The 27,454-nt window shown below is 48.8% G+C and overlaps 1 protein-coding gene across 7 annotated transcripts in view; it reads left to right on the top strand.

The window, feature by feature from the left end:
- Positions 1–27,454, top strand: part of CBR4 (carbonyl reductase 4) — a 289,489-nt gene that overhangs the window by 142,253 nt on the left and 119,782 nt on the right. For all 7 annotated transcript variants that reach the window (XM_078677039.1, XM_078677044.1, XM_078677038.1 and 4 more), the window contains one exon: positions 26,002–26,136. In XM_078677039.1, the coding sequence (XP_078533165.1) occupies positions 26,002–26,136 (135 nt within the window). The remainder of the gene's footprint in view (positions 1–26,001; positions 26,137–27,454) is intronic.

Here is a 27,454-nt window from a genome sequence, read left to right as displayed (position 1 = left end):
ACTTTGTAATTGATGCAACTGGTTTTGATGTTGGTGCAGGCCGCCAAAGGGAGCTTGTGGAATTCCATCAGGATGAGGGTGATGTGATCATATTTCTTCTGGCCCTGGATGAGACTATGAAGTGTAGGATGACTTTTAGTGGTGCCAATGTGGAGTCTCAGATCATGGAGCAGGTATAGATGAAAGACTACAAGGGCTTCACCTGCAGCTCTGAAATTGATTTCTTAAAGAAACAGTTTCACTTTATTTAGAAGAGAGATCTGGTACCAGACTGTTTTTGACTGTGTTCCTTGAATTGAAGTTGGTGTCCAAGGAGGCATGCAAGTCACTTTGGTGAAAATGGCCACTTCTAACAAGTGTAATAAATGGTACCCTGCAGACTTGAAACATTTTAAAATTTGACTTAGAATTATTACTAGTCAATGGCAGATGCAAGTGTCAAATGCAGACTTATTGCATGTAACATTTTGGCTGCATTGCCATCTCCATAGCTGATGACACTGTCAGTTGTGCGTTTTGACCAGTTCACATCTAATATGACTGGTAATCTGGCAAACTGGTTTCTGCTGTTTGATGCAGGATTTCCTGAAGCTTCCTACAAAATTACTACTTGGAGATAACAGGAATCTTTTTGGATAATTTTAGTAGGGAACCCCTACACCTGTATTATCTAAAGTCAAATCTTTAGGGATAGTGTTGGATTCCCATCTATCTTTGGAATCACAACTTTAATCATTTCCATGTTCTTCTTTTTGCCACCTTAGAATACTAAGAAAGATACTGGATTTCCTGTGCACACAGCACGATGCGCTGGAGGTGTCAGCCTGATTGCTCTAGGGTCGATTAATGCAATATCCTGTGCTGCAGCGGTAATCGGTTTAAATATAATATGGTTTGCCATCACACCCAGGGCTGATCCCCGGTGTATTTCATCTCAATGGCCTATGGACCTTGGGTGCCGGATTTTGAGAATCTGGAGCAAATCATCACATAATTATTAATCACAATCTTTATCTAAATTCAGTCAATAATGAGAGTTATTGAAGATTTTAATAGTTTTATTATTTCCGTTGGAAAATAGTCTTTATTCAGGCTTAATCATATTAGTTTCAAAATAATCAATCTTTAACAGAATTGATAAAGAAAAATGGTTAAGCCAATCAATATATATTACCGTCAGCGTGTTCCATAAAGGGAAAAAATCCAGTTTCTGATATACGGACAAAAAAGGTATCTGTAGAACCCATAAAGCAGCGGTTCCCTATCGGTGCACCCCGGTGCGCCGTCAGAACTAGCCAGGGGCTCCATAAACAGATTCGCAACAATTATATATTTGCATTATATTTAGATCGTTTTGCCATAGCAGGGCATTCTCCCAACAACTGCACGGGGCGCTGAAGTTCAACGCTGTAACTAACCCTGTAGGTAGGGACCCCCTCCCTACCTGCTGTGTGACATTTCACACACTCATCCAACCAGCCCCGACTTTCTAACAGTCTTTGAAGTGAAAATAAATTAAACTTAATTGTACCCAGGGCAATGACCTAACAGTGAACGTGTCCCTAGCCCTCCAGCCAAAGGCTCATTAAATGCTGAACACAGATAGCTGTGTGCTAAAGACTTGGGCGAAGTGGGGCCAATACTGTGATAAATCATATAGTTTGACATTTACCTGTGTCCATAATCATTTCAAATAACATAAATATTGCCAGTATCACTTTTCTGTGTGACTTTGCTCTTTATTGTATGTTCGGAGGTTTCACTTTGCAGTGGTCCCTATTTTAACTAAACAGTTGCTGAAAAAAAATCAAAATAGTTCAGTTCTAATGATGCCACTATTATTCAAAAGATGTTATATGACACGCAGATTCCGCGGGAGCGTTTCCTGTTTACCGTCTTTGTTACCGTGGCTGTGAAGGGAAACTGAAGAAGAGCGAGGAAGGAATCAGGCGACCGGCTGGGCACTGAACTCAAGTCTTCTCTTTTTGTTACATCGCATTCTGCTCGTGTCATGACGTGTGAGGCTTGTAATGAAATCATGAGTTGCAGGAGCTCAGCTTTTGTTTGCAATCTTGTTACTTTACTGTAGCCTCGTGTCTTGCCATGGGCAAGTATTGGGGACTTTAAAGAGTCATGAGAGGAGAGAAGGGGCAGTGTCACATTCAAGAGGGAGCATGAAGCGCCTAGCACTTGTGCACCCTGTTAGAAGCTTCTGTGAATCGCTGTGTGCAACTTTATTGTGCTGTGAATCTAAACAGAGTGCAACCGCCTTCTTTGATTTCAAAGATATATTGACATTTCAGGCAAACTTCAAACGGTTGTTATCTGAAAAACTGTTAAAGGAGGTGGGGACCTCAGAATTGCAATAATTTGTGCAATCTGTCAATTAGCTGGGTGATCCTCAGGCTGGCTTCAGGCAAAACAAGAGCCCTATTTCGGCATCATCTGTATTTTGTGTGATCTGTATCTGGAGAATGACCAGGACAGTTTTTCTCCTGGATTCGTTGACCTCTTTGACCACATCTCACCCCCTTTGCTAGGTCACCTCCTGGCACTGCCAGAATTAACTCAGAACACACTAGCTGCATGCCGTATTTTGTGATGGTTTCTTAGTTGGCATCTATCTGTCCATCATTCATATCCTCATGCACTAGTCTGCAGTGTGGAGTCCCCCAGAGTTCTGCATTGACCCCAATGCTCTTTAATACTATCTTCACACACCCACACCTCTTTTTAAACCATTGCAGCTATTTCCACACAACTGTGGTGGTGACATTTCACTCTCGATCCACTGCCACCTGTCTGTGGTGCTTCCCCAGACTCCACTCTTTCATCAGTGGTGCTTAACTCCTGTATGACTCCTCACACCATGGTCCTATACTCCTCTGGGTTATGATATCATATGTATGCTGCCGACTCCCAGCCCCATCTTAAGGTTCATGAGAATCCTGGCCACTCACTGAAAGTTTCACACTGTCCATCCCAGGTTTCTCGTTGGGACAGAGAAAGTGATTATGCCTGAGTGGTGAGAAACCACAAGTCCTCCTGCTGGGGTTGGTATCTCTGTCCCCATAGATCTGTCTTTTGGCCTGAGTCTCTGCTCCCCGCGCACCCCTCAGCCAGCGATAGAATTCTGAAATGTATGTAAAGTGTTTGACAGCGAATCTCTTTGTAGCTCAAATCAAAGTGGTCTTCATTAGCATCTACTAAAAGGTGTACTTTGATTCTGACGCCTCTCCCGGAGTATTTTAATCACCCTCACAGTAGTGTCACCTATAAGCACCTGGATCTTTGAATGAGCACACTGTTGGCCCTGCTGGCCCTGCTGGCAAGAGGGAGGCTGTCTGATTATAATACCTTCATCGGCTCCATCCCAGTAATTTACAGGGAGAATAATGGAAATGCTCCAGAGGCCGGGATACATACCCCCACCTGCCTAAAATAAGTAACATGGGGGCGTGTCCAAGATGGCGACGGAGTGAGACGTGTGGTGAAGTCCCTCCGGCGCCGATTTCTGCTTAGCCTTGTTTAAGCCCCCGGAGCAGCACATTTTCGGCACCCCCCGCCTGCGGCGACCCCTGCTACCTGGGAGCACGATCCGGTTGCGGAGTTTTAGGCCCCCGGAGGCGTAGCGACGCAGAACCGCGCCACGTGGGCCGCAGTGGAGTGAGGCCGGAGATCCCCGGCCTCGAGTGAGAGACGGGGCCGGGCCCTTCGAGCTGAGGCGCGGCATTCGGACGCCGGTGGAGAGTCGTGAGTGGGGTGACTCCGGCCTGATTGGAGCTGTGCCCCCCTCTGCCTGGCGGGTGCCGCGGGTGCCCCCCGGTCCTTGGGGGCGCTGCTCGGCGGGCGCGTGGGGGCCTGCGGGCCGGACGCGCAGCCTACAAAGAAGTTCGGAACGGCTGCCGCGCCGCGCCTCCCTCCGCCCCCGGACGGCGAACCGAGCCCGCCTGGCTGTTGCGGGCTTCTGGTTGTGGCGAGGCCTGCTGGGGACGCCAAGAGCACAGTCGTGCCACCCCTTCTCTGCCCCCGGATGGCGGGCCGCGCTGCAGCGAGGAGCCGCCATTGAGGTACATGACCTTCGGGCTGCGCGGTGGGCCTGCGGGGCGCCGGAGCGTCCGCTCTGTGGCTGCGGCCTGCAAAGGGCCCCTGGGGCTGAGGAGACTCTGGCTTGGGGCCCTGCATACCGAGGAGCTTGGATTAGCAGGGGCCGGAGGTGTGCGGCCCGCGGAGCTAGCGCCTGTGGCGATTGGGGTGCGTGACAGCGGCGGGCGGTGGCCCCGGTCCCCTGGGGAGCCCAGACGGATTGGTGGCCCCCGTGGATTGACCGCACGCAGGTGGCTTGTCCCCAGGATCTTTTGTGGTGCCGCTCCAGGCCAGCTCTGATTTGGTGGCCTAGCAGCGCGGGTGGAGCCGGCAGTCAGCGTAGGCGCCCGGAAGGTGTGGACTGTGGAGGGCGCCCTAGAACGCCTGGAGAGCACGGTCCTTCACGGGACCGGGTTACTTGCGGTGTACTGTCCGACCTGGGGTAATACGAAGTGGCGGATTGTGTTCCCTCGCCCTGTGTGCTTCAGCGAGCAAAGGTGCCACGATGTCCTCCACGCAGCGGAAAGGGAAGCCTGGTAAGGACGGGCCCTCCAAGGGTTCCCAGCAGCCGTCGTCCCCTGGGCCCTGCACCTCGCCTAAGCCGACGGACGACGAGGCCCCCGCCATCAAAGCCTTTATGGTGGAGCTCTTTGCCTCCATTAAGGAAGACATCTCGGAACTCCGCTCTCAACTGGCTTCCGATCTCCGAGAGGTGAGGAGAGATGTGGACGGTATTGGTGAGCGGGTAGCTACATTGGAAGATCATGACCTAAGTGTAGCGAACGACGTCCTCCAATTGCAGCAAGATGTGATCCGGCTCACGGAGCAGAACTTGGATCTTCAAGCACATGCGGAGGACTTGGAGAATCGTTCCCGCCGGAACAACATTCGCATACGTGCAGTGCCCTGGGACGGAGAATCAGGTGATCTACGGGGCTATGTGCTGGCACTCTTCTTGCAGATCCTGGATGATGAGGACCTACAGGATATCAAGATGGACAGGTTCCACAGGGTTGGTCTGCCTAGGCGTGGAGGGGGTCCTCCACCCGATATCTTGGTCTGCGTTCATGATTTCCAGTTGAAGGAACGCATTCTCCGGAAGGCTCGTGAGCTTCCATCATTGCAATTCCGCGACCACCGCCCACAACTGTACCAGGATCTGGCGGCGTCGACACTTCAGAATAGGCGTGAGTTTCGACCTGTGACCACCTTTTTGCGGGAACATAACGTATCCTACTCCTGGGGCCATCCCTTCCGCATCATTTTTAGATGGCAGAATAGACTGGCGCAGATCAGATCTCGTCAGGCTGCGAAGGACTTCCTGGGCATTGCTGACACGGCCCCCCCCTCAGAGAGCGGTAGATCCTCCTCATGGCATAGAGTGGGGCGGGAGTCGGATCGGAGAAGACCTGATCAAGCGACCAGCCTGCAGGAGAGGGGGGCGGCGGTGGCTTCTGTGGCCTCGGCCACGGTGACGACATCCCAGCATGGCTCAGGGGCGGCGTGAGTCCTGACACGACGGGCGCTTGGCGCCGGAGGGACACAGTTCTGCAGGTACCGTGGCTAAATTTGTACTTTTTGGGAAGACAAATCTTCCTTCGGGTTCGCTCCTTGTGACGCCCCGTCCTCGCCCCCTGGAGGATTTCACAGACCTCTCTTTCCTGGACCTGTTCAGAACACTGTTCCTCCACGTTCTTCTTTCTATCTGTTGTTCTATTGATTTTGGGATTGCACTGGGGTTCCTTTGGGGGGGGGGTGGTATTCCAGGGAGTTGTGGGGGATGTGGGGGGGGGGGGGGTTTGAGGGGGGCAGTGGTGGTGCCGGGAATGTATGGTTGGCTGTGTACTTTGTGCTAGGGTGTATGACTGTTGTATCTGAGGATGGTGTGAGTGTGGCCTCAAGGTCTCCAGGCTTGAACTCTTTGACTGTTTGGAACTGGGAGGGGTATCTGGGCGGCTGTACTGCATTACCGATGGTTGTTAATGGTGGATGCGATGAGACAGAGAGGGGTGGTGCGGTTATAGCCGGAATGGGTCTGTTATTTAATGATGCCTCTTAGTATTGGGACGTGGAACGTCAAGGGTCTGAATTCACCGCAAAAACGCCAGAAGGTGTGGAAGTATGTGATTGATCACCAGCTTGATATCGTTGGTCTCCAGGAGACCCACTTGGCGCGTAGGGATGAGCTACGCCTCCGGCACAAAACTTTCCCCCTCATATATAGGACATCTGCCTCTACGAAACATCGAGGGGTAGCTCTTCTCTTTCGTGCGGCCCTGCACTTTCAGCCTATGGATGTACGCTGTGATAAGGAAGGCCGCTGGCTGATGGTGAAGGGCCTGGTCCATGGTAGATTGAGCACGTTTGTAGTGGTGTATGCCCCTAACACGGTTCAGAATAGCTTTCTCCAGGGCCTATTGCGGAGGGTGGGAGACTTTGCTGAGGGACACTTGTTCATGTTGGGGGACTTTAATCTAGTTTGGAGTAGGGAGATGGATACCTCAGGTGCTCAGAGGGCGGATGCAGGTTTGTTCTCGGTGGAGACGCAACGGCTTATTGGTGAGATGGGCTTACTCGATGGTTGGCGTTCCATGCACCCCATGTCCCGTGACTACACCTTTTTCTCCCATGTCCACCACTCCTACTCCCGCCTGGACCATTTTTTTCTCAGCCAAGCCCTCAGGGGAGATGTCCTCGACCCTAGTATATTCCCGCTATCAGTCTCTGACCATAGTCTACTTGTGCTCGGGCTGCGCTGGTCCCCAGCAGGTGACGGACTACAAAAATGGTACTTCCCGGCTTCAGTAGTCAGGGACGACACCTCCAACAAGGAGTTGCGGAAGGCTATCAGGGACTTTTTTGCTCTTAATCCTGTCTCTGATACGTCAATGTTCACCACTTGGGACGCCTTCAAGGCATCGATTAGGGGCACCTGCCTGGCTCTTAATGCCAACCTCAATAAGTTGCGACGAAAGGAGCGGGAGGACTTGGAGTCGGAACTTGCAGCCCTTGAGCAGGCCCACAAACTAAATCCTTCTAGACTGACCCTTCGCCCCTTGACGGCGGTTAGGGGGAAAATGAGGGCCCACTACAACAATAGGGCGGAGTTCACTTTGTTGCGACTGCGGCACCTTTCGTACTCCCACGGGAATAAGGTGGGGAGGCACTTGGCTCGCCAACTTCGGGACAAGAGGGAGCGGGAGTATATAGGAGGGATCCAGGACTCGACGGGTGAGCTGCTACACCGTGATGAGGCTAAAGCTGCTCTCTTTGGCCGCTTCTATGCGGACCTTTATGCGGGAGAGACACTCGATTCCGATGATCAGCGGGACTACCTAAAGGGCCTGCCCATACCGCAGGTCTCTAAAGAGTGGAACAAGCTACTAGTTGCCCCATTCACTAGTAGCGAGGTGCTTGATGCCATTAAAAATCTGAAGCTCCACAAGGCTCCGGGACCAGATGGTTACACCGTCCTCTTTTACAAGACATATGCCACTGAACTGTGCGACTTCCTGGCCTCTCTTTTTAATGACATGGCTGACTCCGGCACAACACCCGGCTCGCTCGCTGAGGCCGTGATTTCTGTTATACCTAAACCCGGGAAAGACCCCTCTCAGTGCTCTTCGTACTGCCCGATAGCCCTCCTCAATATTGACGCCAAACTATACTCCTCGATCATTGCGAACAGGCTTCAAGATCTGATACATCCGGATCAATCTGGATTTATTAAGGGGCGTCAGACCCATGATAATACAAGTCGGATTGTCCATTTGATAGAAAAAGCTAACAGATTCCGGATCCCAGCGGTGCTAGTGGGCCTTGATGCTGAAAAAGCTTTCGACCGTGTGCATTGGGGATTTCTATTCCATACTTTAGCTGCCTTTGGCTTCTCGGACAAATTCATCTCGATGGTCCGGGCGAACTACTGCAGCCCCCGATCTAGAGTGGCTGTAAACGGCCATATGTCTGCATTTTTCTCACATTCCCGCGGCACCAGACAAGGCTGCCCCCAATCCCCCCTGCTCTTTGCCCTGAGCATTGAGCCGTTGGCTCTGGCGGTGCGGGAGCACGGGGGTACCGGAGAGCAGCACAAAATGACCCTCTTTGCAGATGACGTCCTGCTCTCTATTGCGGACCCGGCACGCTCTCTACCGCATGTCCGAGAGGTATTAGTGCGCTTTGAGGAGATGGCCGGCTTCAGGGTCAATTATGACAAATCCTGTGTGTTAAACCTCACACTCCCACCTGCAGAGGTAGAGCGAGTGCGACCTCTTACCCTGTTGGCTTGGGCCTCCAGCTCCATCGTGTATCTGGGGGTTCACTTGACGCCCGCGATTGGCAAATTGTATTCGGCAAATCTCCCTCCGCTGTTCGCACAGACCCGGGCGGACTTGGATCAGTGGAAGCCCAAATACCTATCATGGTTGGGCAGAATTCACGCCATAAAGATGGTCCTCCTCCCCAAATACCTGTACCTCTTTCAGGCACTCCCTATCCCTATGGATATAGACTTCTTTCGACGCCTTAAAACTCAAATGCTCCGGTTTGTCTGGCAAGGGGGTCGAGCTAGATTCTCCTTCACGGTTTTGCGACGGCCACGGGAAGACGGAGGTGTGGGTCTTCCCGATATGCATCTGTATTACAAAGCAGCACAATTATGAGTACTGGTGGAATGGTCCCAACAGACCTAGGAGAAACATTGGCCACACATGGATAGGAGTGTCGCAGGTAGATCCGTTTAGGACCTGGCCTGGAAACCCAAGAAAGATGGGCCCCAAAACGCTTACATTAGTACTCCCACCAGCACCACTCTGAAGGTCTGGGATACGTTGGCCACTGATGACCGTTGGACCACGTTTCCGTCTCCGTTCACGCCTATACACTTTAATCCGACATTTCTGCTGGCTCTACAGGAGGGCCCCTTCAGGGTATGGAGAGAGGGGGGTTGTAGGGCTTTAACCCACCTGTTTCACGGCTACGCCCCGCTCTCCTTCGATAACTGTATGAGGGATTATGGTGTCCGGCTCTCAGAACGATTCCACCATGTCCAGCTGCTTCATTGGGCCATGTCTCCTGAGGTCCTTGATGCGGCTACGCGACCTCCCTCACCCTTTGAGGCCTTTATCCTCCGGACCTCTGCCATGAAAGGTGTAATTTCCTTCCTTAACCGGCTTCTACTTGCCTCAGCGGTGTCGCCTTGTCCTCGCTACATGGGGCAATGGGAGGAGCTACTGGGGCAGGACATTTCAGACAAGGAATGGTCAGCCTTGTGGCGCGATATTGCAACGCACAATCACTCATTGGACCTGAGAGAGGCCCACCTTAAGACGCACATGGACTGGTACTTGTACCCGTCCAGGCTCCATCGTATATTCCCGGCTACTTCCGACAGATGCTGGAGGGGCTGTGGTCTGCTGGGGGATTTCCGCCATATTTGGTGGGATTGCCCAATTATTCGCCCGTACTGAGAAGAGATCCTTTTCCATATTAAAGAGATCCTTGGTTATCCGGTGGCCGACTCTATGGCTTATGTACTACTGGGCACCGTGATCCCACCCTTGAGCGGCAAACGCGTGCGGACAAACAGATTCTGTGGCTCTGTCTTGGAGCTGCCAAGCTTAATCTGGCTGCCGCCTGGAAAAAAACGGAGGCTCCGGCGATCTCCTTATGGCACGCAAAGCTATGGAAACTGCTTAGCATGGAACGGGTAGCGGACATCTCCCTAGGCAATTTCAAGAACTTTCAGTACCGCTGGGGCCCTTTGGTTCGCTTCCTCTCCAAAGGTCTTCCATCTGCAGTTTGCCCATCCTCCATACGAGCACTCTACCTATTTCAGGTTTAATGAGAGGCCACATGAATGAATGAGGAGTGTTGCGGTCACCACCACTGGGGGGGGGTGAGGGGGAGGGGGTGGTGGGGGGGAGGGATACTGTGTTTTGTTATTTGTTAGTTTGAGGCACCCATGTAGATATTTAAGGCTATTTCGATCCGGACACGATACCTTCTGGGCATGAGCGGCTACACCACCTCTTGTTGAGCTTCCATTTGGATGGACTTTTAGTCATGCCGAGACTGTTTCTTTGCCCTGTGGCATTGCCCTGCTGCTATGTCCGGTTGCGGTTCGCTATTGCCTATCACCTTGCATAGTGCCTGGTTTCTGGTTTCTGCCCCCTGTGTGGGATGATGTGCGGGATTGCCGCTGTTTCTTTTTTGACCTTTCTGATAACACAAAATAAAAATTTTATTAAAAAAAATAAGTAACATAATGGGTAGCCACGGCCTACGGCAAAGGGGTCCAGGGAACCCCAGATTGAAAAAGTTTGTGAACCTCTGCCATAAAGGGTTCAAGCTTGTAAGAGATAGAGATCAAGCACAAAGCTCAAAATATCCAAACTTAATATTAAATCAGAGCTGAACTTCCCATAAAGAGATGTTCCTACAACTCATTAGCCTCAAAGCAATAAGGAATAAGTCAAAGGAAAATGTGCTGTAGCAGTAGGAATTGCAAAACCTGAATGTGGCAGAATGCCGAAATATGGAGTCTGGTGGGAATGCCCGGAGATGGTTGCATTCTGGTCCCGAGTACATGTTGTTATGGAAGGTGTCACGGGTGTGTCCCTGCTGCCCGAGGCCAGGCGTTGTTTGTTGAACGTTTTGGAGCCCAATGACTACAGCTCAGCACAGATTGTATGGGCGACCATTGGAAATATGGTCGTGAAAAGGGACATTGCCCAGCTCTGGGTTTCACATAGGTCGCCCACCTTATCCAAGTGGAAAGAAAACATGGGACTGTTCCATGTTCCGGGAGAAGACTGTGTACCTTTCCCGGGGATGGCCCAAGAAGTGGGGTAGAATCTGGTCCCAATGGAATGCCTATCGTGGTAATATATGTACCCCCCCACAGGATGTCACCATTGATGCGTCTTCGTCCCCCTAATTGACATTCACCCTTCACTTACTGCTGATTTTTTCCTTGTCCACCCCTATCCCGTATTAGCCGATTGCAATGCATTTCTGTACTTTTGGAGCTCTGCCCGCATGGCCTCATGATGATGTATTACTGTGTTTTTTGCCTGGTGAAGTTCGGTTTGTTTTTTCTGTATGTCTGTTTAATTTCAATAAAATAATATAAAAAATAAAAAAATAAATAAATATGGGGTCTGATTTTCTCCTCTAGAAACACGTACTATTATATAAAGTCAAATAGAAATGTTGCAATCCATGTTGCATCTTCTTCTGCTCTCATCCAATCAGCTTTTGGTATTCTTTTGAGAACAGGCCCGCTCTTTTCTTTCCCGCATACAAGAACATGAACTACAGACAGTTATCATGAAGTCTGAAATGAAGTACATTTCTATAGCTACATATGAGGCTTTTCAATTTCAAACCTCCTTTCCCACAGGCATGACTTCATTTCTAACCTCATAAAACATAGTATGTTACCTAAATGATTGATTTATGTAAAATCGAAACATCAACTTAAAAGGTCAATGTCTCTGTTTAAACATTACATTTTTATGTGATTATTTTCATAATTTCATCTAACGATAAAATTTCTCAGCTGTCATTACAAAACATTATTATTAACCAGAATCATTTTGCAGAGTTATGAGAAGGTTTTCGTTAAAGGCATAGTCGTGCAAACGTCAACCTTTAAACATTTGATGCTTGTTTCGGCACATCTAGCAAAGCTACTTGCAGAGCAAAGCTGCTTTAGGCTTTTTTGAGGCCTAGTACGAATAGGTATAACTATATAGTACAAATTGCACATTTTTAAACGTCTTTTCAGTTCAATATGAATTGCACTTTAGTACTGAACATATGATTTTAACTAAATTATTTTCGTTTTTGGTAAAACTCCCTATCGCCTGTTTCTGGGGTTTCCTGGCTCCTCTCAGTTTCAACCGAAGATCATTTTGCAGCTCATAAATCCTTGGTTTAGAAAGAAATGAACTTGTCTCCTTTTATTGTCTTCCTGTCAAGCAAAGGCTGGATATCAAAGCCCTATGTCTCATGCATAAAGTTTATTATGGCACAGAGAAATCTCTTCTTGAATCTTGCTTTAAGCAATACAAGCCTTTAAGTGCTCTTCAGTCCTGTTCTCAGTTTCGTTTAATTGTACCGAGAATCTAGAAGGTACGTGTTGGCGGCATATCTCTCCCTGCTTGGCCCAAAGCTGTGAAATGATTTCCGTGTATGGATTAAATCCATCGTTATCTATAGCTTTCATAGATGGCCTCTACCGTTTATTTCAGTTTCTGAAAATCATAACTCCTTGCTATTTACATCACAACACTTGATAACAAAACTGATTAGGAACTGTTAATAAGACTCAATAAGGCCTTCTAGGCCAGGTAACAGGGTGCTCTGAGAGCCTGTCAGCCCAGCTCTGCTTGTCTGCTTTGACTGAAAGCAGAAAGTTCAGCTGCAGGAGAGGGATGGAAGGCAGGGAAGGTAGTGGGTTTTGTTTGCGGATAGCAGGTAAGATATTTATTTTTGCACAATTGTGTCTGGGAGGAGAGAGCATGTTATGTATTGCTTTCCTATCATTCTCTGCCCCTGCACATTAGTTGAAGGCAGAGGTAGATGATTTTGGAGGGCATACACCGCATACAATTATAGATGAGTGAAAAGGGAATCACAGATATTGTTTTTCACCTCGGGGTTCTGAGTGACATCATAGACAACTCAAGCTGTCTCTTTGATGTCACTTTGAACCCCTCAATGAAAAACATCCCTGTAATTCAGTGTTATATATTTGTCATGCCTTCGTTATGAAAGCTCTTAAGACCTACCGGGTCTGTTAACAAAGCTGCTGATATGCTGTATATCTATCCAGTGTTGTTTTCGAGCACTAAGATGCCTTGTTGGTGATGAGGTGCTTAATAAGTTTGTTCATTCATGTGACTATTCAATATAGTTATTCAAAATTTACTTGTGTCGGTTTTGCATCAGGCAATGCCACAAATTTATGTTGCTGGTCCATTAGTGAATGAACAGGACCATCACCAGGACAAGTGACATTTCAGAATTGCTTCCAGTCAAAGTGAGGGAAGTCCTGTGTATCTAAAAGTGTTCAATCATTTAGCAGACATCGGACATTTAACCACATCGCTGCGGCGGCTATTCCGCCGCAGCGCTAAGGGGGCGGGGCAGCCGCGTGGCGGCCGCATGCTGGTCACGGAACCGCTCCGTCATCAGCCGCGGTTGAGCTGTGCTCATGACAGAGCGGTTCAGTCATGGCCCCGCCCGCTCAATAGAACGCCCAGCGCAGGCACGGAATCCGCGCCGCACAGGCGCGGCGGCCGGGCCATGATGGAACCGCTCCGTCATCAGCACAGCGCCACCGCAGCTGATGACTGAGCGGTTCCGTCATCAAAATAGAAAGGGTTAAAGGAGCTTGCTTCAAGAGTACTACATCTAGTGCAAAATAGGTGCAGGTCAGATCACTGTACATCAGTCTTCCACAGATTTAGTGTACATGAACATCCTTATTCACTACCGTAAACATGGCAACACTAATTACCTTCCCGAGTTGCTTATACAAAAATGCATAGCTGCAATGGGATATGGACTCTCAAATACAGTTTAGCTCAGGTGGCATGCTGTTTCTCACCTGGATCACCCCCAAGGCCAGGGCCACTGGAATTAGGTGGCAAGGGAGGGTGAAAGATACCTCACTGTGGGACTCCACCTTGTGGCCTGGCGAATTTGAGCCCACATCCCTTCCAGCAACCTACACAAAGAACCTCAGACTAGTAATCGGCAACCAACTCACCGTGACCGGCTAAGCGAACGCAGTCTCAGTCTCTTGTATCCACACATTCCGGATGCTCAAGACGATATTCAAATGGCTCCCCATCAACACTGGCAGTACCATCACCCAAGCTCTCATCACCAGCAAGCTGGACTACAGCAACACACTCTAAGCTGGAGTCAATGCTGAGCTGACCAGAAGACTCTAGACCATATAAAACTCCTCGGGCAGGCTTACCTTCAACCTCGCACCCAGCACTTGTATCACCGCACACCTCAAAGAGTTTGACTGACTAATAGTCCACAAATGGCCACTCTTCAAACTCTTCACATACACATACAAAGCCTTACAGAACATTGGCCCCACATATTTCAACAACAGCGTAAACTTAAATAACCCTAGCAGACACCTGTGCTCAGCTGGACTCCTACTCGCGCACACACACCCTGCATATGCAAAGGATCGGGTGGTCATGCCTTCTCCAGCCTCGCTCCTAAAGCCTGGAATTAGCTGCCCCTGAAAATCAGAGCTGCCTCCTCATTTTTTGGATACTGCTAGAAAATCTGGCTGTTCACCAAACCAGACTCTGGCTCGGCATATACAGATCCTCTTTTAGCAATAGGATGCCCTCCAGGGTGAGTGGCCCACTATCCAAATAAACATTATGTAACAAATTATGCGGCAGGGTTGTCTAAATTATACAGTTAGAAAATGCAAATTATGTGGCATAATGTGGCACATTTTGTGTTCATATTAACTCATTATTTTCAAACCTTTACATGTTCACACTATCTGGGCAGATGTTTCACCCACTTAGTACCACTTTCACACTCAAACACAGAAGTAAACAACCCAAAGGTGGGCAGTCAACCTTTGCGAAGGGCTCCACTATGACATAACCTGGTTCATTGCATTTTATTAACTTTTGATCCGTCTGAACCACAAAATAATTTTTTGTTGAAGTTTGCAAATTATACAGCATGTAATGGATTATGTGGCAAAGTGAAAAATCCATAATAATGTGGAAACCGCCACAGCCGCAAAATCTCATCATTCCAGCGACCCTGCCCAAAGCCAATCCCTCCAAGCCAACACCTGCACTCCTGAATTTGGTGTAGTTGTAGCAAGGCTTTGGTGCCAGATGCAAACCCCCAAAATGGTTTAGTTGTAATGGGGTGCAAACCTTCCTGAAAGGGTGACCTGGAGACTGGTATAGACTACCCAAGTTGTCAGCTTCAGGATGGGATGCAGACTTTCGAAACTGAAGATGTGCATTTTTGTGGGTAATCTGTTAGATAAAGTGTGAATTGAGGAAGGGTCAATGTTTTGATTTGAGATAATCTGAATTAGGCCCAGGCTTTTGCAATACACCAGTGACATATGTGTTCTACCAACAATTGATACTTGTGTTCTACAACAATAGACCAGGATGCTTCCATCTCCCACCTCAATGGATTCCTATTTAAATTAGACAACTCCTTTTTGCATTAAATGCGATGAGAATTCAAACATTCGTCTGTGTGTCCGTTTCCTCGTGAGATCAATAATAATGGTCTGAGTTAGAGTAACTCGTTAGTAAAGTTATTTCCATGGGTATTTTCTGACTCTTCAGCGCTGGTGAAATCTCTCTCTTATTATAACATTTATTATGCTGTCCTGATCCAACAGCCTTACAGAAATGCTTTCCTGTTTGTGGCAGTGGCCCTGAACACCACATGTTTTGTGTTTTTTAATTTTTTGTTTTACTTTTTTGCCTCTGTTGTGGTATATTTGTGCTTGTATTGTGCATATATATCGCTTCTACGAAAATTGTGTTTTTAATCACAAGTGTTAAGTGCTTGTCTGTTGACAGGTTTGCTTTTATTACTTGTTTTTACTTTTTCCTGTTGTATACAAAAATAATTGACTTTAATTGCATGCAAAGTAATTTAAATGGCTTGCCTTTTAGGTGCCACTTTTTTCCACGGACAAAAGACGTTCACCCTCTGCACTACATTTTTTATTCATAATTGTATAAATGATGTTGCCAAGATGGCGACAGGAACAGTCGCATAACTTTGAGCTCAGTCCTGGTGCCGCGAAGATCCTGCTGATATTGTTGTTTGGTCCCCCCATCCTGCTGGAGAGAATGCTCGCGGAGCCACCTGTTGCCTGGTGCACCACCAGGATGCCGTGGCGGGCTATGGGCACTCCCCAAGTACACTGGGAACTCCCACGGAACGCAGAGCCCAGTGGACGGCGAAGACCGGTGCTGGTGTTTCTGCCCCCTTCAAAGGCCTGGGATGAGGCTGATCAGCTGGCCGACCCTGGGGGATCCTGGGGGACCCTAGGGAGACCTCTGAGCCGTAAAACATTCGAGCGGGAGCCCCGTACCGCGAGGAGGCTGTGGTAGGCCCCTGGGGCTGCGATGAGGGCGGGTGAGTCTACCCCTCTCCCTCTTAATACTCTGAGAGGCCTGGGGCCGCGCGGAGCCAGGATGGGCGACTAAAGCGAGTGAAACTGCTTGCCAGCTCCGGGGAAAAATCTCATGGCATTAGTGGTCAAGGCGGGAGCTCCGGACTGCAGAAAGACACGGTGGGACCCGCTGAGGTTGTGACAAGAGTGAGGGCCCAGGGGTCTCTGCATCTGGAGATGCAGAGAACCCTGGGTCCACGAGGAGGGTGGCACCTGGGAAATTTATCAGAGCACATCAGTCCCGGCGGGAGCTCCAGACCATGGGAAGACAGCAGTGGGGCCCCTGAGGCCGCAACGGTTGTGGGCAAGTCTTCCCTATCCCCTCTTGAGACCTTCAGCGGTCTGCAAGGAGACTGGTCCAGCAGTCAAAGAAAGGCAATAGCTTGCCAGCACCAGAGGACACTATCAAGGCACCAGCTTTTTGGGCGGGAGCTCAGGACCCCAGAAATACAGGAGCAGGCCTCACAGAGGCTGCAGCAGGGTCAGGTTAGCCTCCCCTCCATTGACTCTGGGAGAACCTGGGTCCACGCAAGGCCTGGTTGAGCGAACTAGCTTGCTGGCTCTGGGGGACAGCATTGAGGCTACACAGGGCTGGAGGGGATCCCTTGGCCTGACAAGACCGCTATGGGCCAATTCTAGATTCTGAAGGAGCATGTGGGCTTGCCCCTCTCCCCCATTCAGCACAGGGGGATTGGTGACTACTCGAGGCCCGAACAGACACCTGAAAAGGCCCCAAACATTCACTGGTTGGTGCACTAGTATAGAATGCTGGTACACTTTCAGTTTTAGCAGCCTGCTGAGACTTCTGGGCAGATTTCGCCCATTAGGTTGCAGCAAGGCAGCCTTTAGAGCCTCTTGCGCCCCAGTAAGGAGCGCTGCTGGTACTGTACTGGCTGGTGGGCATAAGGAGGTCACCACTATTCCACTCTTGCAGAGTTTTGTACCTGCTGTGGGTGCCGACCCGGCACCCATACATGACGGACCATTGGCCGTGATTGTGGCTCACTTGTGTAGTGGGCCACCTCTACCCTACCCTGGACAAGTTGGAGGACCGAGAGCGCCCCTGAACTGAGGGGCGTGTGAAGGACATACAGCAGGGACCATGCCCATCGCAGAGGTAAGGGGTATTTGGGGGCCATGGCCTAGCTATACCCTTGAACAATTCTTGCAACGCAATGAAGGTAAAACAGAAGGGTTTCAAGGCGTGGGAGAGCCACCTGGCTGCCTCCTTGATTGGCTCGAACTCTGCCCAGTCTGGGGCACCTCTCATTGTGGAACATATGCTGCAGGACACCAATGCTATATTCACGGAGCATCTCTGGAGCCAAAGTTGAACCAACTGATCACTGACATGGGCATTATATGGAAGGCCGATCAGACTACAATGACATTAGGGTGATGGGACTACCTGAGGGGATGCAGGGCACGAGCATGGACCTGTACATGGAGCAATGGCTGCCGCAAATGGTCCTGGGAGGCAAGACTTCCACCTTCGTTTCGGTGGAGCGAGCACATCAAGGACCAGCCAGGTCCCCTCTGCCTGGAGCACTCCTATTCCTGTGGTGGTGCGGTTGTTCAACGACCGCCACAGGCAAAACATTCTGCAAATTGCCCAAACCAAAAGACCCTGGCAAGTGGAAAATCAAGCAGTTACGATTTTCACAGACTACACACTGGATCTTCAGAAGCAGGATCCTCATATTATTTGGTGAAGCAAAAACGTAGGCAATTGGGGCTCAAGTATGCTTTGATAGTCCTGGCCAAACTAGAGGGTCCTAAGGGGAGATAAGGCTGTTATTTTTCAATCGACACAGGAGACCTGGAAGTGGTTAGAGGCCAGGAAGAGAGCGTCTGCCCTGGAGCCAGACTGAGACTGATGGGGGCTTGAGGGGGGCGTAGAACAGACGCCAATTGGCCCGTAAGCTCAGAACCCGAATGTCTGAAGATCAAGCGGCACATTAGAGGGCACTGGTGGTGGCTGAACTGGAAAGAGTGGGTTCCCCTGACTTTGGCTTTTGTAGCTTAGATGCCATTGGGGTGCCACAATTGTGTGGCTTCCTTCCGAATTAGATCCTGGAGACATTTTTGGGGGGGTCCCCATGTCACTCCGATGACGGCGGATCTCTTGTAAGGACTCTTGCACTACTGTGTCCTTTTTGCTCCATGATGTGGGGAGCGGCACTTTCTATGCTGATACCCTTGGCTGCGGCACTGAGGACTTGATATGTTAGGGTAATAAGTTGGGAAAGACACTACACTGGAGGCAGTGCGTGGGGAAATGTGAGCTTCCTCAGTGTACTTAGTAGTTGTCATGCGACACACCACACCATCCACAGGAAATGTACTTTGGCTAATTGTATTTCACAAGGTTTGTGTCAGGGTGCAGCACCGTTGTGCAACGGCCTGGGAAAGGGAGTTGAGGGGAACTGTTTCATGTAATTATGTGTGTGTGTGTGTGTGTGTGTGTGATGATCAACCCCTTCTTGCTCCGCTGCCTCAGACCCCTTGGGAGATTGGATGTACAGACTTAACAAGGTTCTACAAGAATATAGTCTAATCACATGGCGTATGAGAGGCATTTGTTGCTATGTCAAGCGACACAGTGTTTAGGCTTACTTAAGAAGGCTCCAAGCACTTTGCATGTGTACAGGAGATGAACCTCACGGAGGTAGAATTCACAAAATTGCACAGGTGTTGGCAGGGTGGAGTCTTTGGCTCCACCTATTCGGGCTATGCGGGAGGAATGCTGCTGTGGGTGCCCCTTGGTGTCCCATTCACTGTCTCCCGCACTAGGATAGACCCGGAGGGACTCTTTGTGGTGGTAGAGGGAGCCCTGGATGGGTTACCTTTGTCCTTGGTGGCAGTTTATGCCCCGAACGCAGGACAGGCGTCCTTCTTTGCTTCCCTGACACCCACACGTTTGGCTGATCATCGCTCGGATGAGAAGACTTTAATGGGGTCATGGATCTCAAGAAGCACACGTACACGCCCCCGCTACTGGGGGCACAGCCCTGCACAGTCTCCCAGCAGCTACACACGTGGGCACACAACATGTAGGTGGAGAAGATATGGTGGCTGCTACATCCTGAAGATAGGGAATACTCCCAATAATCGGCAGTACATACACTCCAGACTAGACATGGTATTTGGCTCCACTGACTTGGTCCCGCAGTGCACACGAGGAATACTTGGGTCGTACCCTTTTGGATCACAACCCCTTGTGATATCACTCATGAGGGGGAGAGCTAAACAGAAGATCCCCACTTGGCACTTAGCCACATCTGCCCTTAATGATGCAGAGACTGTACTCAGATAGGCGAAGCCATGGAGTGATACTTATGACCTCCTGCTTGAATGGGATGTGTTCAAGGTGATTCTAAAGGGAAAGGGTGCCTGAAAACAGTGTATGGTGTGAGAAAGGTCCCAACGGCAGAAGTGCTTACTGTGGCAGACTGCATTGGGGCGCTAGAAAAAGAACTTGTAACATCCCCAGACTGTTGTGCGGTATTGATTGAGCTGCAAAAGGAATATGGGGCACTTTAGTGCAGGTTGTTGAATTTTTAATATAACACCTGCCTTCAGTGAGAACACGAGTTGGGAGACAATGCCTTTTGCTTATTGGCTTGGCTGTTGAGGTTGGAGTTCCACAGTTGTCCCATAACAGCTCTCTCCGGTCGGGCGGGTGGTGAATTCGAAGCCTGAGATCAGTGTGACATTTGAGGAATAAGGAGTGATATGAGAAGGCCTTGGGGGTAACGATGAACACAGTTTCCGCATATCTGACGAGGGTGAGAATCCCCACGTTCAACCCTCTACACTGGCAGGAACAGGATGATCCATTAACCTTAGAGTAACTAAAAGGGGGATAGCACAGATTGCACGTGGGTAGGTAGCAGGCACTGATGGCTTCCCAGTCTAGTTCTGTGCTTACTACCATGCCCAGTTGGCACCTATGCTGTTAAAGGTTTACGAAGTGAATGTGTTTTTGGGACCCTCCCGAGCTCCCTGAGGGAGGCCGTGATAGTGGTACTCACAAAGCCTGGCCATGATCTATTGATCTATTGAATGTGACGTCTTACCGTCCTTTATTTCTTCTAAATCTAGGTTACAAGGTGCTTAGCAAGGTCCTGGCTAATCGCTTAGTGGAGGTGTTAGACCTGGCTTTTTCAGCTGGTTTATCCCTAGACTTTTTGATTTTTGACCTCCTCTTTTTGACCCTGTTGTGGTTGGCTTTATGACTCTGGGCACTTTACCACTGCTGACCAGTGCTAAAGTGCATATGCTCTCACTGTAAATTGTTGTTATGGATTGGTTATTCCATGATTGGAATATTTAATTTAGATTTCAGTCCCTAATATAGTGGGTGCCCAGGACCTGAAATCGAATGCTGCTAGTGGGCTCGCAGCACTGATTGTGCCACCCACATAAGCAGCCTGTAAATGTAACTCAGGCCTGCCATTGCAGCGCCTGAGTGCAGTCTAGTACTGCCATGTCGACCTGGCAAGTACACCACTTTCCAGGCCCTAACCTTCCCTTTTTCTTTTTCACATGTTAGTCACCCCTAAGGTAGGCCCAAGGTACCCCTGTGCGCAGGGTTCAGTGTTTGTGAAAGATAGGACATGCCCTGATGTCCTGATAGTGAATTAATGCCAATTTCATTTCTCACTATTAAAAGGCTATCTGTCCCATTTGATAGAATGGGAGTTTATTTATGACATCTTATAAATATATCTTCCCATTGGGACAAGATAGAAAGTTGAAGTTTAGTATGCCTGAACTCAGAATATAAAAATGCATCTTTTAGTAAAGATGATTTTTATGTTGTGTGTTTGAAAATACCACTTTTAAAAAGTGGGTATTTTCTTGTTTAGCCATCCTGTGTGCCTTTCCTGGTTTGTGTATTGACTGTCTGGCTTTGGAGTGACAGGGGCTATGTATGTGCTTTCTCTCAGAGAGCCACAGGGGGATTTGGGTTTGATGTGTGTCCTGCCTTTCCTGAATGAGTCAGGGTTGTGGTGAATAGACCTGGGCTGCATTCAGAGTAGGGGGTGAGTTCTCACTAGCACCTGAATAGGCCCGGTCTGCATTTAGAGTGGTGAGAGGAGATTTCCCTTTCACCTGAATAGGCCCGGTTTGCCTTACACAAGGCTGTCTCCACCTCCTGCGGGCATCTTCACCAGAGAGGACAGAACTGGTTTTGTCTGGGCAAAGAGCTTCTCTGCCACCCGATAACAAAGGAATTTTTCTATGAAAGCTGGGGCCCAGACCCCTGAACTTTAGATTACTGCTGAACTAAGGAACCTGCAAGGAAGAAGGACCGGGAAAGGTGGAGGAGGAGTACTGCCCCAGTGCTGTTGGGGTTGGCCTGCAGTGGTTGCTTCTTTCTTGCGTTGGGAAAGGACTGGACTGTGCTTTCTTCATACTGCTGTTAGAGCTTTCTCCAAGGGCTTGAAGTAGAGCTTGCCTCCTGTTGGAAGTCTCAAGGATAAAAACAACTTCAAAGATAATTTCTGGAAATCAAGAGGAACCTTTGCCAAGGAGAAGAGCTGTAGAAACTGAGGAGGAATACTGCCCATGTGCTGTTTGCTGTCTGGGGTTGGCCTGCAGTGGCTGTTTCTGCCAAGGAACGGGGAAAGCACTTTGCTGTGTGCTGTGTCCCCTGTTTGAAGAAGATCTCCAAGGGATTGAAATAGAGCTTGCCTCCTGTTAAGAAGTCTCAGGGCCACAAATGACTTCCTGCAACTCTGCTGGTGCTGCTAGTCTCCGCCATCTGTGAGTCCTACCCTTGCCTGAGGTGCCTCCTGCAGTCAAAAGGCCTCAGAAGTGGGTTTTGCAGCTGTTCTCTGCAAGAACCAGCGTGCAGCATCGTGAAACCGTGCAAAGCCTCTCGGAACCGCGCAGAGCATTGCAAAGCCGCGCTGAGTCCCACCGGGTGACGCAAAGCCTCGCCGCGCAGACCACAGCACTGACGCCAGACGATGCGAAGCCTCGCAAAGTGATGCCTCTGCTCCGGTGCGCAAAGCAAACACAAGGATATGATGGACGAAGCGCTGAAACTTTTCAGACACTCACCCTAGTCACAGATCTGGGTTGAATACATAATCGTTCTTTAGATCAATTCGCCACCCCAGTTCAGACCTAGATATGCAAATCAGTCTTGACCCTTTGCCTCATTGGAACAGTCCAGCCGAACTGCCATGTCAGGTCTTCCCTGGACTGGAAACAAGCATCCTGGGACCGGTTTCGGGGTAACACCCCTCATGAGCCAGGCTAGCTTGAATCCAGTGGCAAAGTGAGCAAGGGACCCACGTTTGAGCATACCCTGCAAACTTAGGGCGAACAAAGCAAACACAAGGAGATGATGGACGGAGCGCTGAAACTAGACACACCCCCAGTTACAGATCTGGGTTGAATCCATCATCGTTCTTTAGCTCACTTCGCCACCTTCGGTGCGCAACACATCGCACTTGGGCGGCAAGTCTTTAAGAACACCGGGGCCACAGTTGGAAATCAACGCATCACCTCCCCTGCATGGCAGTAAGGAACCGACGCATCACCTTCCCTGGGCCTGAGAAACCGGTGCATCACCTTCCCTGGGCGTAAGGAACCGACGCGTCACCTTCCTGTGGCTGTTTTTGTTTGTGAGTGTGACGCATTCAAGGTACTTTGTGTTGAAAGTGTTGCATCCATAGTTTGCTATGGACAAAACTGTTTCTACCTTTTGAAAGTCATATTTTGATTACTGTATTATGGAGTTTTGTCATTTCGGTCTTGTTTGGTTTAGATAAAGATTTCTTATTTTTCTAAACTGGCATGGTGTCCATTTGTAGTGTTTTCACTGTATTACTGTATGTGTGCCCAAATGCTTTACACACTGCCTCTGAGATAAGCCTGTCTGCTCGTGCCAAGCTACCAGGGGGGTGAGCAGGGGTTATTTCGGAAGTGTATTCCTCCTTACCCTGACTAGGAAGAGGGTTCCTACTTGGACAAAGGTGCAAACCATTGCCAACTAGAGACCCCCATTTATAACAAGGGTTTTGGCACATTAGTTCGTTCGGACCAGAATGGTTTTTATACCAGGGCGTAATACATTCCTTAGCTTGTGACTGCTGTTTCACAGCACGGACAGGGCAAGATGCACAGGGACGGCTGGATAGGTTGTGTCCTTGGATCTTGAAAAGGCGTTTGACACCTTGGGGTGGTCATACTTTATGGCTGTCATGCAGCAAATGAAAATTGGATTGTCCTTTCTTAGATGGGTTGGCCCGGGTGCACACCGGGAGTGTAATTTTGGATCTGTTCCCGGTTGCCTGGGGGGCAAGGCAACAATGCCCCTTGTCCCCTTTATTATTTGTCTTGGTGATGGTACCACTGGCATGTCTATTGCAGGATCGGACGCCGCAGTGGGGCCTCATGTTACTGGGGCAGCCACAGACCATATCATTATATGCAGATGATGCACTTGTGTACCTGAGAGCATACCTTGCTGATCTGCCGGGAGTGATATTGGTACTAGATGACTTTGGGAGAATGTTGGGGCTCTGCATCAGATGGGACAAGTCCTGCCTGTTTCCCCTGACAACACTAACAGCAGGCTAGAGAAAGGCTTGCCCGTGCACTGATTTGGACTGGCAGTTTGACACCATTAAATACCTTGGGGTGCAGGTATTTCAAGGGAAGGACGCCTTAATAGAGAGAAACCTGGGCAGGACCATGGCCTCCATTGGTCGCTCGCTTCCTTTCTGGACTGGCTTATCACTGGGCAGGATTGCCATTTGTAAATGTTGGTGCTGCCCAGACTGTTGTACTTTTTTGCGGCCAGTCCGATGATCATACAGAAGGCATTATTTTGGGAACTGCTGGGTTTATTGACGACCCTAATATGGGGTGACGTTAGATGGTGAGTGGCCCTTAGTAAGCTATATGCCCCCTTACATGGGGGCGACTGGATGCCCCCAATTAGGAGTTATAATATGTAGTGGCCCAGCTGCAATGGCCAATGCGATGGTTAGCTCGAGCTCCACAACTAGAATATGCGGGGTGGTGAACGAATTGGGGTGACGACCCCTCTTACACAAACTGCTGGATACCACTCCGCTCAGGGCTCCCGACAGTGTCTTGCTAAGGGTAGCTGTACTCACATGGAGGTGTTATGCTTGTGAAGTTGCGAAATAAATGCCTTATGCTCCCAGCCTTCTCATATGGGTGATCCCGGAGTGTATGGATTTCAGGGTGGCCTACTGGACTAGAGACTGGGAGAAGTAGAGATCCAGTCCTGGGCTGATGTGATGTTTGAGGAAGGGCTGCACACATTTGAAGAACTCACGCTTGGGGGTTTGTGCCAAAGCTATTACCTACATATACACTACTTTGCAGCAGCACTCCGCCGGAGGAACTGCGATATTGCAGAACTGACGAAAGCCACGCTGTCCATCGATATATTGGATAAGGTGTTGACCCTGCCTTCATTCAGTTTGACAGGTGACACGCAATGCTCGATTTCGACGTATTCAATTTCACTACCTTCACCAGACATATATGACCCCAAGAAGGGTCAGGAGGATGGGCCCGGGGCAGGTAGCAAAGGCTTTAGGTGTATGACGAATAAAAGCAAACTTTTGTACACATGGTTTGGATGTGTGTGGTGATATCCCCCTTTTGACTGCAAGTGACTCAGAGTGTGGTGAAGGTGACTAGCTGCCTGTTCCCACTGGACCCCCGTCCAGTGTTTACTGGACACAGGATATATTTCTGTGAAGACGGAGGGACAACTGGGGTTTCAGCACCTGGCCTTGATCCTCTTCTAAGTGATGCATCACCATGTCGTGAAAAATGGCCGCAGCTACTCTGAGTCAGTGGCGAGCTGAAATGTGTAAATGGGCTGCAGCTGAGCTAGTGGTACATAGAATGGCATGCACAAGGGGAAGATAAGAGGATCTTCTGAGCAGCTGGGATATTTACCTGAAGAAGCTGGGACAAAATTCAGATTACCACCCCCTGTGAAGGCACCTTCACCCCAACTGGAGAGTGGGGTAAATCACATCACCGACCATTTGCTCCACGGGGGTAGCCTTGTGACCGCGAGTTGCAGGAGCTGATTGTCTGCCAATAAGCATTGTGAGTGACACTTGAAAGGAGGGAGTCCTGATGGGGAACAAAGAAATGATCAGGGCACTGGGTGGCGCGGTAGAGGGGTTGGGGCTGTATATACACACACCTGGTTTAGTTTGTTGTACCATTTTTTTCTTTTTTACATTGTTCATGATCAAACTTAAATAGGTTTGTTGCCTTTGCTTCTTCTACGAATTCTTCTTGTATGCCTAACATATTCTTTCTGTTATGCCTGTTCGGCTTTCTTGCTCCTCCTTGATGGACAGTATCTATGTAGGGGAGCGAAAGGCCTGATCATGTTATGTTGTCTGTTATGATCAAACATGAGCGATGTGTCTCTGACATCCCTTCTCTGGCTAAAGGTGTTGGTACTGGAAGTGATTTATGGATTTTCTACACGTACAAAATACAATAAACATATGTATTTTTTTAAATATACCTGAACGACAACATAAAGAACCTTATAATGTTACCATTAATATTTTTTATTGGATACCGTGGCTAAATCCAGAAATGCTTAAAACACATGTTAGCACCTGTGAAGCTACTGCAGCATTTGGTCATATGTTGCTCTTTCCTACTTACCCCCACAGGAAGCATTATTGGACAGAAAGGGAATGCTGGTCAGTGTGTGTACAGCGCAAGCAAAGCAGGGCTGGTGGGATTCTCACGCGCGCTTGCAAAAGAAATGGCAAGGAAAAACATTCGAGTAAACGTGGTGGCCCCAGGTCAGTCTTGCTTAAGATGATGTAATCCTTTTTCTAAACTTAAGATAACTATGTTTTGGGACGATTGTAAGAGTTTATTTTGTTTAATTGCAAATCAAGTGTATAAGATCAAAATTTTAAAATCGGTGTGTATATCATCCATAAAGTCCTGTTATGCACTTTACCATTGCTTTAACCCCTTCAGTGCGGCGCACATTCAGCGGATGTTGCTCACGTCCGCTGAACGTTCCGGCCCCGCCCGCGTAATAGAACGTTCCACACCAGCGCGGAACGTTCAGCGCAGTGGAAGGGTTAAAGCTGCACTATCATTGTTTGTTTTGATCCAGGAGCTAATCAGATTGATCAAAAAGTTGCATGCTTATAACAAGCCATGCATAATACACTTTTAAACTCTCTTTTTTGGAATTACCAAAGAACATTCTTTTACATTATTACTTACTGTATACTTACTATACAACAAGAACAAACTGCTGCACCTAGTGACCGACAATATGAATTTTAAATTAATTCACCTAAACCTCCTCAAAGCTATCAGGAGCTCATACAACAAGAAAATCAAGAGTGCTAAAGCTGATTTCTTCAGATCTCAACTTAATCGAGCCATAAATCGCCCCAAGAAACTTTTCTAAATTGTTAATCAACAATCGATCAAAGCGCCCATCTGCACTGTCCCTGGTGAAGGCACTCCTACTTGCGATGAATTGGCCGCCTTCTTTGTCGAAAAAACTTTAAGCATCAATATAGACCTAGAACTAAAAAGGGCTCTTCTTCCAAATTCTGGAAGCACTGCTCCACAAAACCACCAGGGGCTGCCTGTCCTCCCTAGTACTAGACCCAAGAATAATGCCTCTTGGCACTTATTTACACCCCTCGGTGAAAATGACATCTATAACACTCTTCATGCGATCAAACCTTCCAACCACTTCAATTACCTTCTACCTCCTCCCATATTCAAAGAAATTAAATCTGCCATCCTACCCATTTGGGCGAAGATTGTTAACGCTTCATTACTGCAAGGCATGATACTGACTGCCTAAAAGCAGCACAAGTATCCCCCATTCTAAAAAAACACAAACTCAGACAGTTCTGATCTGAATAACTTCCGTCCTATCACGTACATCCCCATGCTGGCGAAACTTTTAGAAAAGTGTGTTCAGTCTCAACTCTGTGCTCACATTGAGAAATTCCAACTGTTTGATCAACATCAATCAGGCTTTCGGAGAGGCCACAGCACAGAATAAGCACTCACTCACCTCCTGGATGACATTTTAAAGTTGCTAGACCAAAATGATTCCTGCCTCCTTGTTCTCCTTGACTT

The sequence above is a fragment of the Lissotriton helveticus genome, chromosome 2_1, assembly GCF_964261635.1.
Source record: "Lissotriton helveticus chromosome 2_1, aLisHel1.1, whole genome shotgun sequence".
NCBI classification, from domain to species: Eukaryota; Metazoa; Chordata; class Amphibia; order Caudata; family Salamandridae; genus Lissotriton; species Lissotriton helveticus.
This window is presented reverse-complemented; position numbering and strand designations above follow the sequence as displayed.